Source organism: Salmo salar, chromosome 07 (genome assembly GCF_965601325.2).
Source record: "Salmo salar chromosome 07, fSalSal1, whole genome shotgun sequence".
Lineage (NCBI taxonomy): Eukaryota > Metazoa > Chordata > Actinopteri > Salmoniformes > Salmonidae > Salmo > Salmo salar.
Window position 1 is genome coordinate 37,672,250 of NC_138297.1, and position 17,767 is coordinate 37,690,016.

The 17,767-nt window shown below is 42.4% G+C and overlaps 1 protein-coding gene across 2 annotated transcripts in view; it reads left to right on the forward strand.

Moving 5' to 3' along the window:
- The window catches only part of LOC106609097 (ankyrin repeat- and BTB/POZ domain-containing protein 3-A), a 218,147-nt gene that overhangs the window by 181,973 nt on the left and 18,407 nt on the right, over positions 1-17,767 (forward strand). For both annotated transcript variants that reach the window (XM_014207500.3, XM_014207503.3), the window contains one exon: positions 2,303-2,438. In XM_014207500.3, the coding sequence (XP_014062975.3) occupies positions 2,303-2,438 (136 nt within the window). The remainder of the gene's footprint in view (positions 1-2,302; positions 2,439-17,767) is intronic.

Genomic DNA, 17,767 nt, shown 5'->3' on the forward strand with positions numbered 1-17,767 from the left:
CTGGGTGAAGTGTTCTTTGGCATCAACTCAACTCGCCGTGTTTGGAGGAATGCTGCCTATGACCAAGAACATCATCCCCACCATCAAATATGGAGGTGGAAACATTATGCTTTGGGGGCGTTTTTCTGCTAAGGGGACAGGACAACTTCACCGCATCAAAGGGACGATGGATGGGGCCGTGTACCATCAAATCTTGGGGGAGAACCTCCTTCCCTCAGCCAGGGCATTGAAAATGGGTCGTGGATGGGTATTCCAGCATGACAATGACCCAAAACACACAGCCAAGGCAACAAAGGAGTGGCTCAAGAAGAAGCACATTAAGGTCCTGGAGTGGCCTAGCCAGTCTCCAGACCTTAATCCCATAGAAAATCTGTGGAGGGAGCTGAAGGTTCGAGTTGCCAAACATCAGCCTCGAAACCTTAATGACTTGGAGAAGATCTGCAAAGAGGAGTGGGACAAAATCCCTCCTGAGATGTGTGCAAACCTGGTGGCCAACTACAAGAAACATCTGACTTCTGATTGCCAACAAGGATTTTGCCACCAAGTACTAAGTCATGTTTTGCAGAGGGGTCAAATACTTATTTCTCTCATTAACCGTTTGGGGATGGGGGGCAGTATTTACACGGCCGGATAAAAAAACGTACCCGATTTAATCTGGTTGCTACTCCTGCCCAGTAACAAGAATATGCATATAATTACTGGCTTTGGATAGAAAACACCCTAAAGTTTCTAAAACTGTTTGAATGGTGTCTGTGAGTATAACAGAACTCATATGAGAAGATTCCTTACAGGAAGTGGCCTGTCTGACAAGTTCTTGTTCATCTTGGCTCTTTTTATTGAAGACTGAGGATCTTTGCTGTAACGTGACACTTTCTACGGCTCCCATAGGCGCTCAGAACCCGGGAAAAAGCTGAACGATATCGAGGCAGCCCCTGGCTGAAATACATTAGCACATTTGGATAGTGGCCTGTCAGAGGACCATCAGACTGGGGCTCGTGCACGAGGGCACGAGACGTTTTTATTTTCTCTCTCTTTGAACGAAAACCACCACTCCCGGTCGGAATATTATAGCTTTTTTACGAGAAATGGCATAAAAATTGATTTTAAACAGCGGTTGACATGCTTCGAAGTACGGTAATGGAATATTTAGAATTTTTTTGTCACGAAATGCGTCGTGCTCATCAGAAGTCCTGGGAGTGCATTCTGACGAAGAACAGCAAAGGTAATAACATTTTTCTTATAGTAAATCTGACTTTGGTGAGTGCTAAACTTGCTGGGTGTCTAAATAGCTACTGAGAATATTGCAAAATGTGCCTTCACCGAAAAGCTATTTTAAAATCGGACATAGCGAGTGCATAGAGGAGTTCTGTATCTATAATTCTTAAAATAATTTATGTTTTTTGTGAAAGTTTATCGTGAGTAATTTAGTAAATTCATCGGAAGTGTTCGGTGGGAATGCTAGTCACATGCTAGTCACATGCTAATGTAAAAAGCTGCTTTTTGATATAAATATTAACTTGATGAACAAAACATGCATGTATTGTATAAAATAATGTCCTAGGGGTGTCATCTGATGAAGATCATCAAAGGTTAGTGCTGCATTTAGCTGTGGTTTGGGTTTATGTGACATTATATGCTAGCTTGAAAAATGGGTGTCTGATTATTTCTGGCTGGGTACTCTGCTGACATAATCTAATGTTTTGCTTTCATTGTAAAGCCTTCTTGAAATCTGACAGTCTGGTTAGATTAACGAGAGTCTTGTCTTTAAAATGATGGAAAATAGTCATATGTTTGAGAAATTGAAGTAATAGCATTTCTAAGGTATTTGAATATCGCGCCACGGGATTACACTGGCTGTTGAGTAGGTGGGACGCAAGCGTCCCACCTAGCCCATAGAGGTTAAAATGCAAATCAATTTATAACATTTTTGACATGCATTTTTCTGGATTTTTTTGTTGTTATTCTGTCTCTCACTGTTCAAATAAACCTACCATTAAAATTATAGACTGATCATTTATTTGTCAGTGGGCAAACGTACAAAATCAGCAGGGGATCAAATACTTTTTTCCCTCACTGTAGCTAGGAACACAAGTATTTCGCTACACCCACAATAACGTCTGCTAAATATTTGTAAGTGACCAATAAAATTTCATTTTGTATTGATTTAGTTCATGTAAAACGTTTGGGGTAAGCAGTCATTGCAGATGGCAAAACATATGTTGGTAAGCTTATACACATAATCATTCTTTTTTTTAACATGAGTTTGTTCATTTGAGTTCATAACGTTGCTTTTTCTCCTCAGGGAACTTTGAGCTGGTCAGTCTATTGTTGGAGAGAGGGGCAGATCCCATGACTGGGACCATGTACAGAAATGGCATCTCATCTGCCCAACTGGGGGACATGAACTCATATAGCCTGGCAGCATCACATGGGCACAGGTAACACACACTCATGCCAGTGGAGGCTCCTCAGAGAAGGAAGGGGAGAATCATCCGACCCAGTGAATTACATTTTTTTTTTTATATTGAAAAACATTTTTTTAAAGTGAGCATTTTTAGATAAAACTAAATATATTAACGTCACCAAATAACTGATTGAAACATTTGTTTTTGCAATGAAGGTCTACAGTAGCCTCAACAGCATCCTCTAAGGTAGCACCACGGTGTAGCTGGAGGACAGATATTTTCTGTCCTCCTCTGGGTACATTAACTTCAATATAAAACCTAGGAGGCTCATGGTTCTCACCCACTTCCATAGACTTACTCAGTAATTATGACTTCCGGAGGACTTCCTCCAACCTATCAGAGCTCTTACAGTATGAACTAACATCTTTTCCATCCAATCAAAGGATCAGAGAATGAATCTAGTAGTGAACACATAAGCTACAGCTAGCTAGCACTACAGTGCATAAAGTGTTGTGAGTAGTTGACTCAAAGAGAGAGAAAGACAATAGTTTCTTCAAAAATGAAAGAGAAGCAGCGAGTATATTTAGTAATTTTTTTCTCGTTAATGTACCTTTTACTTAGGTAATGCAGCCAATTTGTGACCCGACTCAGGAAACTAGGTGTATGTCACAAGTCAAGACTTCACAGGAGAGCCGTTTGAACTGATATTTTTTTAATTAAAATGCTACACTACAGGACGGTTTTGCTTGCACAGACTGGAATATGTCCCCGGGATTCATCCAATGACATTGAGGAATACAACACCTCAGTCATCGGCTTCATCAATAAGTGCATCGATGACTTCGTCCGCACAGTGACTGTACGTACATATCCCAACCAGAAGCCATGGATTACAGGCAACATCCGCATCGAGCTAAAGGCTAGAGCTACCGCTTTTAACCTGTTGGGGATAGGGGGCAGTATTTGCACGGCCGGATAAAAAACGTACCCGATTTAATCTGGTTACTACTCCTGCCCAGTAACTAGAATATGCATATAATTATTGGCTTTGGATAGAAAACACCCTAAAGTTTCTAAAACTGTTTGAATGGTGTCTGTGAGTATAACAGAACTCATTTGGCAGGCCAAAACCTGAGAAGATTCCTTACAGGAAGTGGCCTGTCTGACCATTTCTTGCCCTCCTTGATCATCTCTAACAAATACAGGGGATCTCTGGCATGACGTGACACTTCCTACGGCTCCCATGGGCTCTCAGAAGGCGGGAAAAAGCTGAACGATGTAATTCCATCCCCAGGCTGAAACACATTAGCGCGTTTGGCAAGTGCTCTATCAGAGGGCCATCAGACTGAGGCTCGTGCATGAGGGGATAGCATGCTTTTACTTTCACTCTCTTTGTATTAAAAACTATTTCCCAGTCGGAATATTATCGCTTTTTTACGAGAAAAATGGCATAAAAATGTATTTTCAACAGCGGTTGACATGCTTCGAAGTACAGTAATGGAATATTTAGATTTTTTGTCATGAAACGCGTCGTGCTCGTCACCCTTATTTACCCTTTCGGATAGTGTCTTGAACGCACGAACAAAACGCCGCTATTTGGATATAACAATGGATTATTTTGAACCAAACCAACATTTGTTATTGAAGTAGAAGTCCTGGGAGTGCATTCTGACGAAGAACAGCAAAGGTAATAAAATTTTTCTTATAGTAAATCTGACTTTGGTGAGTGCTAAACTTGCTGGGTGTCTAAATAGCTAGCCCTGTGATGCCGGGCTATCTACTTAGAATATTGCAAAATGTCCTTTCACCGAAAAGCTATTTTAAAATCGGACATATCGAGTGCATAGAGGAGTTCTGTATCTATAATTCTTAAAAAAATTTGTGAACGTTTATCGTGAGTAATTTAGTAAATTCACCGGAAGTGTTCGGTGGGAATGCTAGTCACATGCTAGTCACCTGCTAATGTAAAAAGCTGGTTTTTGATATAAATATGAACTTGATTGAACAGACATGCATGTATTGTATAACATAATGTCCTAAGATTGTCATCTGATGAAGATCATCAAAGGTTAGTGCTGCATTTAGCTGTGGTTTGGGTTTATGTGACATTATATGCTAGCTTGAAAAATGGGTGTCTGATTATTTCTGGCTGGGTACTCTGCTGACATAATCTAATGTTTTGCTTTCGTTGTAAAGCCTTTTTGAAATCGGACAGTGTGGTTAGATACACGAGAGTCTTGTCTTTAAAATGGTGTAAAATAGTCATATGTTTGAGAAATTGAAGTAATAGCATTTCTAAGGTATTTGAATATCGCGCCACGGGATTACACTGGCTGTTGAGTCGGAAGCAAGCGTCCCACCTAGCCCAGAGAGGTTAAGGAGCGGGAGACTAATCCCGCTATGCCCTCAGACGAACCATCAAACAAGCAAAGCGTCAATACAGGATTAAGATTGAATCCTACTACACCAGCTCCGGCGCTCATTGGCTGTGGCAGGGCTTAAACTATTATCGACTACAAAGGGAAACCCAGACGCAAGCTGCCCAGTGACGCGAGCCTACCAGACAAGCTAAATGCCTTTTATGCTCGCTTCGAGGCAAGCAACACTGAAGCATGCATGAGAGCACCAGCTGTTCTGGATGACTGTGTGATAATGCTCTCGGTAGCCGATGTGAACAAAACCTTGAAACTGGTCAACATTCACAAAGCCGCTGGGCCAGACGGATTACCAGGACGTGTACTCAAAGCCTGCGTGGACCAACTGTCAAGTGTCTTCACTGACATTTTCAACCTCTCCCTGACCGAGTCTGCAATACCTACATGTTTCAAGCAGACCACCATATTCCCTGTGCCCATGGAAGCCAAGCTAACCTGCCTAAATGATTACCGCCCCGTGGCACTCATGTCGGTAGCCATGAAGTGCTTTGAAAGGCTGGTCAGAGCTCACAACAGCATCCTCCCGGACACCCTAGACCCACTCCAATTCGCATACCGCCCCAACAGATCCACAGATGACGCCATCTCAATCGCACTCCACACCGCCCTTTCTTACCTGGACAAAAGGAACACCTATGTGAGAATGCTGTTCAGCTCAGTGTTCAACACCATAGTGCCCACGAAGCTCATCACTATGCTAAGGACTTTGGGACTAAACACCTCCCTCTGCAACTGGATCCTGGACTTCCTGACAGGCTGCCCCAGGTGGTAAGAGTAGGCAACAATACGTCTGCCATGCGGATCCTTAACACTGGGGCCCCTCAGGGGTGTGTACTTAGTCCCCTCCTGTATTCCCTGTTCACCCATGACTGCGTGGCCAAACACGTCTCCAACACCATCATTAACTTCACTAGGGTAGGGGGCAGTATTTCCAGGGCCAGATGAAAACCTGATGGGGACCCTTTTGAGATAGGATCCCGTTAACGGGATTGCTTGACAAGATAGCATGGTGCGAAATTTAAAACAGCAACAATCTAATAATTTAAATTACTCAAATATACGACTATTTTACACCATTTTAAAGATGCACTTCTCCTTGATGTAACCACGTTGTCTGATTTCAAAAAGGCTTTACAGCGAAAGCAAAACATTAGATTATGTTAGGAGAATACATAGACAAATTAATCACACAGCCATTTTCCAAGCAAGCATATATGTCAATAAAACCCAAAACACAGCTAAATGAAGCACTAACCTTTGATGATCGTCATCAGATGACACTCCTAGGACATTATGTTATACAATACATGTATGTTTTGTTCGATAAAGTTCATATTTATATCCAAAAACCCCATTTTACATTGGCGCGTGACGTTCAGAAATTCTTTTGCCTCCAGAACTACCGGTGAATGAGCACAATGAGCACACATATAACAGAGATACTCATCATAAACCTTGACAAAATACATAACATTATTTTAAGAATTATAGATACAGAACTCCTCTATGCACTCGATATGTCCGATTTTAAAATAGCTTTTCGGTGAAAGCACATTTTGCAATATTGAAGTAGATAGCCCCGCATCATAGGGCTAGCTATTTAGACACCCAGCAAGTTTAGCACTCAGAAAAGTCACATTTACTATAAGAAAAATGTTATTACCTTTGCTGTCTTCATCAGAATGCACTCCCAGGACTTCTACTTCAGTAACAAATGTTGTTTTGGTTCAAAATAATCCATAGTTATATCCAAACAGCAGCGTTTTGTTCGTGCGTTCAAGACACTATCCGAAAGGGTAAATAAGGGTGACGAGCATGGCGCAATTCGTGACCAAAAAATTCTATATATTCCATTACCGTACTTCGAAGCATGTCAACCGCTGTTTAAAATCAATTTTTATGCCATTTTTCTCATAAAAAAGCAATAATATTCCGACCGGGAATCTGCGTTTAGGTAAACAGACAAAAGAAAATAAAGCATTCGGTCGACTCGGGCACGCGCCTAAGCCCATAGTACTCTGATCGGCCACTTGCCAAAAGCGATAATGTGTTTCAGCCAGAGCCTGCCTCGATATCGTTCAGCTTTTTCCCGGGCTCTGAGAGCCTATGGGAGCCGTAGGAAGTGTCACGTTAGAGCAAAGATCATCAGTCTTCAATAAAAAGAGCCAAGATGAAACACCACTTGTCAGACAGGCCACTTCCTGCATGGAATCTTCTCAGGTTTTGGCCTGCCATTTGAGTTCTGTTATACCCACAGACACCATTCAAACAGTTTTAGAACCTTTAGGGTGTTTTCTATCCAAAGCCAATAATTATATGCATATTGTAGTTACTGGGCAGGAGTAGTAACCAGATTAAATCGGGTACTTTTTTTATCCGGCCGTGTAAATACTGCCCCCTAGCCATAACAGGTTAATTTCAGAAGAAAAATAAGGAAAGGTGCGCTCACGTGACCACGCATTTCCAATCCCTTTGTCCTCCAGCAGTCCACTCAGGAACTGAGCTCCTATATTCTGCCCGGTTACTGGATACGTATGAAACAACTTTCGGAGGGCTTTTGACAGCCAATGGAAGCCTTGGGAAGTGCAACGTGACCCCTAAGTATTTTAAGTTTCTCTAGGGATTCAAAAGTAGAACTACAGTTCTCAGACCTTGCACTTCCTGGTTGAAATTTTCTCAGGTTTTTGCCTGCCATATGAGTTCTGTTATACTCACAGACACCAATCAAACAGTTTTAGAAACTTCAGTGTTTTCTATCCAAATCTACTAATAATATGCATATTCTCGTTTCTGGGCAAGCGTGGGAACCAGTTTAAATTGGGTACGTTTTTCATCCGGCCGTGAAAATACTGCCCCCTAGCCCCAAGAGGATTTATTAAATAGTGTGTCCCGTGGGTGGGACGGTAGCGTCCCACCTGCCCAAGAGGTTACCTTCTCAGGGCTACGTGGGACGCTACCGTCCTACCTGCGGGACACACTATTCAACAACCAGTGAAATAGCATGGCGCGAAATACAAAACAGCAAAAATCTCAGAATTTCATTATCTCATACAATCAACTATTTTACACCAATTTGAAGATAAACTTCTCATTAATCTAACCACATTGTCCAATTTCAATAAGGCTTCATGGCAAAAGCATAAAATTAGATTATGTTAGGACATAAACTTCACAAGAAAAACCACACAGCCATTTTCCAAGCAAGGACATGCATCACAAAGATACAGCTAAAATATTCACAAACTTTTGATGATCTTCATCAGATGACACTCATAGGACTTCATGTTACACAATACATGTATGTTTTGCTCGATAAAGTTCATATTTATATCCAAAAACCCCATTCTACATTGGCGCGTGATGTTCAGAAAATATTTTCCCACCAAAACCCCCGGTGAATGTGCACATCAATTTACAAAAATACTCATCATAAACGTTGATAAATTTTACAACAGTTATTGAAAGAATTATAAATATACTTCTCCTTAACGCAACCGCTGTGTCAGATTTTAAAATAGCTTTACGGAGAAAGCACATTTTTCAATATTTTGAGTACATAGCTCGCCATCAAAGCAAGCTATACAGATACCCGCCAAGTTCTGGGGTCAAAAACTCAGAATTAGTATTATACATATTATTTTACCTTTGCTGATCTTCGTCAGAATGCACTCACAGGACTCCTACTTCCACAAGAAATGTTATTTTTGTTGGAAATACTCCATATTTATGTCCAAATACCTCCGTTTTGTTTGTGCGTTCAGATCACTATCCAAAGGCATAACGCGCGAGCGTAAATCCAGACACGAAAAGTCAAATAGTTCCATTACTGTTCGTAGAAACATGTCAAACGTTGTTTACAATCAATCCTTAGGGTATTTTTAAGATAAAACGTTGATAATATTCCAACCGGACAATAGCGTATTCATTCAAGAAGAAAAAGAAGGAACGGCACGCAGGCGGGCTCGCCTATCACCAAGTCCTTTGTCCATAGGCAGTCCACTCATTGACTGAGCTCCTATTTTCTGCCCAGTAACAGGAGAAGGATGAAACACATTTCTAAAGGCTGTTGACAGCCAATGGAAGCCTTAGGAAGTGCAACGTGACCCCACAGACACTAGTTTTGATAGGGATTCAAAAGAACTACAATTCTCAGATTTCCCACTTCCTGGTTGGATTTTTCTCAGGTTTTTGCCTGCCATATGAGTTCTGTTATACTCACAGACATCATTCAAACAGTTGTAGAAACTTCAGAGTGTTTTCTATCCAAATCTACTAATAATATGCACATATTTCACTCTGGGCCCAAGTATTAGGCAGTTTACTCTGGGCACGATTTTCATCCAAAAATGAAAATTCTGCCCCCTATACCTTAAAAAGTTAACTTGGCTTTCGAAGACCTTAGAAAGGCAGGGTAGGATAGATATAGGTCTATAGCAGTTTGGGTCTAGAGTGTCTCCCCCCTTGAATGAGGGCGACGACAGTGGCAGCTTTCCAATCTTTGGGGATCTCAGATGATACGAAAGAGGTTGAACAGGCTAGTAATAAGGGTTGCAACAATTTCGGCAGATCATTTTAGAAAGAGAGGGTCCAGATGGTCTAGCCCGGCTGATTTGTAGGGGTCCAGATTTTGCAGCTGTTTCAGAACATCAGCAGTCTGGATTTGGGTGAAGGAGAAATGGGGGAGGCTAGGGCGAGTTGCTGTGGGGGGTGCAGGGCAGTTGACCGTGGTAGGGGTAGCCAGGTGGAAAGCATAGCCAGCCGTAGAAAAATGCTTATTGAAATTCTCAACTATCGTGGATTTATCTGTGGTGACAGTGTTTCCTAGCCTCAGTGCAGTGGGCAGCTGGGAGGAGGTGCTCTTATTCTCCATGGTTAGGGATGGAAATTTCAGGGGTTTTGGTGGTCTTCCTAAGCCAGGATTCAGACACTGTTAGCACACTCTGCCAACCCGGATGTCCTAAGTCAATAATGAACACCTTGTGAAACAGCTGTGAAAAACAACCTGGCAATATTTAATACATAAACTGATATTTTTTGGTACAGTTGTGTCATTATTTAAATTTTCAGATTTTTTGTACACTCACATAACAGTCATAGACTAAAATACTGAATTCTGGTGTGTGGAATATAGAGGAGGTGGTTGTTGTGTGTGTGGGAGGTTATGCCGGTCACTGCTGCTATCTTTGTTCTGAGTGTTTGCAGTGCTAGTGTTTTTAGTTAATCTGTGTATCTCACATATTATGTGCCCAGTAGATAAAGCAAGAAAGCTGTCTTAGCAGAAAATGACATCATGTAGCTGTAGATGATATAATGAAAAGTTGGAGGGGGGTTTGTAATGCAGGATATCAGGTGGATCCATGTCTGGGTGTTGGGCAGAACGCCTAGGTCCTGGAGAACAGGAGCATAGTTAAAGGGAACCAGCTAGGAGACAGACTTAGACAAACAAACACACAGGTTACACTTTACTGTGAGAAAATTGTATGGATTTGTGCAGTGTTATAAATGGGATATATGTACTTTTCAACACTTTTGAAAGGTATAGCCTACCTCAACTCAGAGCACAGAGACTCAGACTGAGCCAAACTCGCTGGTTCTGGGGGATGGGGTGCCTATTGGGGGGCCTGGACAGTCATTGGTCTTAAGTCATTTGGAGAGGTAAATTGAAGAGGTACATTTCTATAAACTCAGCATAACTACAATTTCTTGCTTCCTCAAATGTCAACCAAAGCTTACCATACTTTGTCTATTGGGCTTCATCGAAGTGTAGGGCGTTAGTGCTTTCAGTGGTCGACCGTCCAACTGCTCCAACTGGAGAATATTTTACCTCATTTGCACACACTATATATAGATTTTTTTTGTGTTATTGTGTTATTGGCTGTACGTTTGTTTATTGCATGTGTAACTCTGTTGTTCGTGTCGCACTGCTTTTTTAAAATCTTGGCCAGGTCACAGTTGTAAATGAGAACTTGTTCTCAACTGGCTAACCTGGTTAAATAAAGGTGAAATCATTTTTTTATTAAAAAAAAGACAGTAGGCATTTAAGGTCACAGTTATGAAAAATTAAGACTCTAAAGAGGCCTTTCTGCTGACTCTGAAAAACACCAAAAGAAAGATGTCCAGAGTCCCTGCTCATCTGCGTGAACGTGCCTTAGGCATGCTGCAAGGAGGCATGAGGACTGCAGATGTGGCCAGGGCAATAAATTGCAATGTCCGTACTGTGAGACGCTTAAGGTCCTGGAATTGCTAGCAAGTCTCCAGACCTTAATCCCATAGAAAATCTGTGGAGGGAGCTGAAGGTTCGAGTTGCCAAACATCAGCCTCGAAACCTTAATGACTTGGAGAAGATCTGCAAAGAGGAGTGGGACAAAATCCCTCCTGAGATGTGTGCAAACCTGGTGGCCAACTACAAGAAACATCTGACGTCTGTGATTGCCAAAGTGACAAAACCAGGCGGAAGAGGTGGAAGCTAGCTAGCATAGCATAAAATCAACATCAGAAAAAAATGCTCAACGGTCTATGTCGACATGAGATGGAAGGGAAGCTAGTGGGAACTTTGGAAAAATCATGAATGCCTGTTCAATGAATCTTCTGAGTTTCATCACAAACGGATTGAAAAAAGAAAAGAGGTGGACAGCCAGGTGAGCAAAATAGCTTGATAACTAGCTAAAGTTAGGTTGCTTTCTCTTTTTTCTTTTTACAACTTCATGCCATGAAAAAGGAAGAACAGCTTGTCAAATAGGACACTTTCAGGCATTTTAATAACTTTTATGTATGTAGTTAGCTGAAGGCTTTAATGTCACGGTCAATGCCACTCTTATCATGGGCCATATGAATAGTTACATGAAAATATTTGTGCCACAACTGCTCACCCTTTGCCTTGAATTGAGCACTTAACAACACGGAGGGAACATAATAGGAAACGTATCCATATAATTTTCTTTTTTTTGGTAATGTGTAAATATACACTGCTCAAAAAAATAAAGGGACCACTAAAATAACACATCCTAGATCTGAATGAATGAAATAATCTTATTAAATACTTTTTTATTTACATAGTTGAATGTGCTGACAACAAAATCACACAAAAATAATCAATGGAAATCCAATTTATCAACCCATGGAGGTCTGGATTTGGAGTCACACTCAAAATTAAAGTGGAAAACCACACTACAGGCTGATCCAACTTTGATGTAATGTCCTTAAAACAAGTCAAAATGAGGCTCAGTAGTGTGTGTGGCCTCCACGTGCCTGTATGACCTCCCTACAACGCCTGGGCATGCTCCTGATGAGGTGGCGGATGGTCTCCTGAGGGATCTCCTCCCAGACCTGGACTAAAGCATCCGCAAACTCCTGGACAGTCTGTGGTGCAACGTGGCGTTGGTGGATGGAGAGAGACATGATGTCCCAGATGTGCTCAATTGGATTCAGGTCTGGGGAACGGGCGGGCCAGTCCATAGCATCAATGCCTTCCTCTTGCAGGAACTGCTGACACTCCAGCCACATGAGGTCTAGCATTGTCTTGCATTAGGAGGAACCCAGGGCCAACCGCACCAGCATATGGTCTCACAAGGGGTCTGAGGATCTCATCTCGGTACCTAATGGCAATCAGGCTACCTCTGGCGAGCACATGGAGGGCTGTGCGGCCCCTAAAAGAAATGCCACCCCACACCATGACTGACCCACCGCCAAACCGGTCATGCTGGAGGATGTTGCAGGCAGCAGAATGTTCTCCACGGCGTCTCCAGACTCTGTCATGTCTGTCACGTGCTCAGTGTGAACCTGCTTTCATCTGTGAAGAGCACAGGGCGCCAGTGGCGAATTTGCCAATCTTGGTGTTCTCTGGCAAATGCCAAACGTCCTGCACGGTGTTGGGCTGTAAGCACAACCACCACCTGTGGACGTCGGGCCCTCATACTACCCTCATGGAGTCTGTTTCTGACCGTTTGAGCAGACACATGCACATTTGTGGCCTGCTGGAGGTCATTTTGCAGGGCTCTGGCAGTGCTCCTCCTGCTCCTCCTTGCACAAAGGCGGAGGTAGCGGTCCTGCTGCTGGGTTGTTGCCCTCCTATGGCCTCCATGTCTCCTGATGTACTGGCCTGTCTCCTGGGTGCGCCCCCATGCTCTGGACACTACGCTGACAGACACAGCAAACCTTCTTGCCACAGCTCGCATTGATCTGCCATCCTGGATGAGCTGCACTACCTGAGCCACTTGTGTGGGTTGTAGACTCCGTCTCATGCTACCACTAGAGTGAAAACACCGCCAGCATTCAAAAGTGACCAAAACATCAGCCAGGAAGCATAGGAACTGAGAAGTGGTCTGTGGTCACCACCTGCAGAACCAGTCCTTTATTGGGGGTGTCTTGCTAATTGCCTATAATTTCCACCTGTTGTCTATTCCATTTGCACAATAGCATGTGAAATGTATTGTCAATAAGTGTTGCTTCCTAAGTGGACAGTTTGATTTCTCAGAAGTGTGATTGACTTGGAGTTACATTGTGTTTAACTGTTCCCTTTATTTTTTTGAGCAGTGTATATACAGTTCATGTCAAAAGTTTGGACACACCTACTCAGGGTTGTTCTCTATTTTACTATGTTCTAAATTGTAGAATAATAGTGAAGCCATCAAAACTATGAAATAACACATGGAATCATGTAGTAACCAAAAAAGTGTTAAACAAATCAAAATATGTTATTTGAGATTCTTCAGAGTAGCCACCCTTTGCCTTGATGACAGCTTTGCACACTCTTGGCATTCTCTCAACCAGCGTCATGAGATAGTCACCTGGAATGCATTTCAAGTAACAGGTGTGTCTTGTGAATTTGTGGAATTTCTTTCTTTCTTAACTTCTCTAGGGCCAGTGGGACAACTTCGTCCCACCTACGTAACAGCCAGTGGAATCCCGTGGCGCGTTATTCAAATACCTTAGAAATGCTATTACTTCAATTTCTCAAACATATGACTATTTTACACCATTTTAAAGACAAGACTCTCGTTAATCTAACCACACTGTCCGATTTCAAAAAGGCTTTACAACGAAAGAAAAACATTAGATTATGTCAACAGAGTACCCAGCCAGAAATAATCAGACACCCATTTTTCAAGCTAGCATATAATGTCACATAAACCCAAACCACAGCTAAATGCAGCACTAACCTTTGATCTTCATCAGATGACAATCTTAGGACATTATTATTATACAATACATGCATGTTTTGTTCAATCAAGTTCATATTTATATCAAAACCAGCTTTTTACATTAGCATGTGACGTTCAGAACTAGCATACTGGTGAACTTCTGGTGAATTTACTAAATTGTTCACAAAAAACATAATTATTTTAAGAATTATAGATACAGAACTCCTCTATGCACTCGCTATGTCCGATTTTAAAATAGCTTTTAGGTGAAAGCACATTTTGCAATATTCTAAGTAGATAGCCCGGCATCACAGGGCTAGCTATTTAGACACCCACCAAGTTTAGCCCTTACCAAAGTCAGATTTACTATAAGAAAAATGTTATTACCTTTGCTGTTCTTCGTCAGAATGCACTCCCAGGACTTCTACTTCAATAACAAATGTTGGTTTGGTTCAAAATAATCCATAGTTATATCCAAATAGCGGCGTTTTGTTCGTGCGTTCAAGACACTATCCGAAAGGGTAAAGAAGGATGACGCGCCCGACGCGTTTCATGACAAAACATTTCTAAATATTCCATTACCGTACTTCGAAGCATGTCAACCGCTGTTTAAAATAAATTTTTATGCCATTTTTCTCGTAAAAAGCGATAATATTCCGACCGGGAATCTGTGTTTTAGTACAAAGAGAGAGAAAATAAAAACATGGGGTCGCCTCGTGCACGCGCCTCAGTGTCATTGTCCTCTGATAGACCACTTACCAAAGGCGCTAATGTTTTTCAGCCAGGGGCTGCCTCGACATCATTCAGCTTTTTCCCGCCTTCTGAGAGCCTATGGGAGCCGTAGGAAGTGTCACGTTACAGCAGAGATCCTACGTTTTCAATAAAGAGAGTCAAGAAGTTGTCAGACAGGCCACTTCCTGTAAGGAATCTTCTCAGGTTTTTGCCTGCCATATGAGTTGTGTTATACTCACAGACACCATTCCAACAGTTTTAGAAACTTTAGGGTCTTTTCTATCCAAAGCCAATAATTATATGCATATTCTAGTTTCTGGGCAGTAGTAATAACCAGATTAAATCGGGTACGTTTTCTATCCGGCCATGCAAATACTGCCCCCTACCCCCAACAGGTTAACAATGTGGAGTAAGTCCAGTGGTCTGAATACTTTTCGAATGTACTGTACATAGTAAGACATGGTTGACTTCAAACAGAATATTAACTAAACATGGAACCTGACCTGCAGGTGATACAAAATAATCCCTAAGCAGGTTGCGTTGTTCTTTTGCACTGATTGTGTGGTTACGTCCCCTTCTAGGTTCCACTAGCTGCAGAATACCCAGTTATGTCTCCTCCAGGCTCTCTTGATGACCCTGTGGTCAGCATCCTCCCAGTCTGCAAATGCAGGTGGCATGAATGCCTCAGACCTACGCTCTATGAGGAAGTTGTGTATGCAGAGGGAGGCCATGGTGATCTTTGTAACCTTGTCTGGTTCAAGGTAAATGGTGGCCCTAAACACTCTCAGCCTGTTAGCGAGAATGCTAAAGGCATTTTCCATTACTCTCCGTGCCCTTGAGAGGCGGAAGTTAAGGATTCTCTGGTCATGGTCCTTCTGTCGAAATGGATAGGGCTTCATCAGGTCAGTCCATAGGGGTTACGCCTCATCCCCCACAAACATGTACGAAACCACAACATTTGAGTTGGGCAGTGGCTCAGGTGGCGGAACATTTAGAAGGCCCCATTGCTTTTCTGAGGTCAGAGTGGGTAAACAGCCCAGCACCCTGCCCCGTTCCCCACATTGGTATAAATGAACTTATAGTTTGCATCTGTAGCAGCCATTATGAAGACAGAACCTAGACTTGCAGTTGTGATACATACTGCCACTGTTGGCTGGGGGGTGTATGTAAATGTACTTGCCATCGAAGGCACCAAGGCAATGAAACTGCCATTTGTCTTCAAAGTCTTTGGCAATAGCCTGCCATTCAGCCGCCGATGCTGGTGTCTGAAAAAAATAGAGAGGAGAATAATTAGTACATTTCATTTAAATGAAAAACAGATGTTTGTTGTCGGATTTAAAATACAGCTTAATGTCTACAGTCCTGTGTTGTCAGCAAGGCCTACCTTCAGGAATTCTTCCTTCATGACCCGATGGAGGGCTTCACAGGTCTCCATAACAATCTTGGACACAGTGCACACAATCCTATATTGGAAGCTGAGGGATTCTTCATGAAAAAGACAAACATTTAGAAAACATTAAATGTACAGTGAGGGAAAAAAGTATTTGATCCCCTGCTGATTTTGTACATTTGCCCACTGATCAGTCTATACTTTTAATGGTAGATTTATTTGAACAGTGAGAGACATAATAACAACAAAAAAATTCAGAAAACGCATGTCAAAAATGTTATAAATTGATTTGCATTTTAATGAGGGAAATAAGTATTTGACCCCCTCTCAATCAGAAAGAGTTCTGGCTCCCAGTTGTCTATTATACAGGTAACGAGCTTAGATTAGGAGCACACTTTTAAGGGGAGTGCTCCTAATCTCAGCTTGTTACCTGTATAAAAGACACCTGTCCACAGAAGCAATCAATCAATCAGATTCCAAACTCTCCACCATGGCCAAGACTAAAGAGCTCTCCAAGGATGTCAGGGACAAGATTGTAGACCTACACACGGCTGAAATGGGCTACAAGACCATCGCCATGCAGCTTGGTGAGAAGGTGATAACAGTTGGTGCGATTACTCGCAAATGGAAAAAACACAAAAGAACTGTCAATCTCCCTCGGCCTGGGGCTCCATGCAAGATCTCACCTCGTGGAGTTGCAATGATCATGAGAACGGTGAGGAATCAGCCCAGAACTACACGGGAGGATCTTGTCAATGATCTCAAGGCAGCTGGGACCATAGTCACCAAGAAAACAATTGGTAACACATTACACCGTGAAGGACTGAAATCCTGCAGCGCCTGCAAGGTCCCCCTGCTCAAGAAAGCACATATATATGCCCGTCTGAAGTTTGCCAATGAACATCTGAATGATTCAGAGGACAACTGGGTGAAAGTGTTGTGGTCAGATGAGACCAAAACGGAGCTCTTTGGCATCAACTCAACCCACCGTGTTTGGAGGAGGAGGAATGCTGCCTATGACCCCAAGAACACCATCCCCACCGTCAAACATGGAGGTGGAAACATTATGCTTTGGGGGTGTTTTTCTGCTATGGGGACAGGACAACTTCTCCGCATCAAAGGGACGATGGACGGGGCCATGTACCGTCAAATCTTGGTTGAGAACCTCCTTCCCTCAGCCAGGGGATTGAAAATGGGTCGTGGATGGGTATTCCAGCATGACAATGACCCAAAACACACGGCCAAGGCAACAAAGGAGTGGCTCAAGAAGAAGCCCATTAAGGTCCTGGAGTGGCCTAGCCAGTCTCCAGACCTTAATCCCATGGAAAATCTGTGGAGGGAGCTTAAGGTTCGAGTTGCCAAACATCAGCCTCGAAACCTTAATGACTTGGAGAAGATCTGCAAAGAGGAGTGGGACATAATCCCTCCTGAGATGTGTGCAAACCTGGTGGCCAACTACAAGAAACGTCTGACCTCTGTGATTGCCAACAAGGGTTTTGCCACCAAGTACTAAGTCATGTTTTGCAGAGGGGTCAAATACTTATTTCCCTCATTAAAATTCAAATCAATTTATAACATTTTTGACATGCGTTTTTCTGGATTTTTTTTGTTATTCTGTCTCTCACTGTTCAAATAAACCTACCATTAAAATTATAGACTGATCAT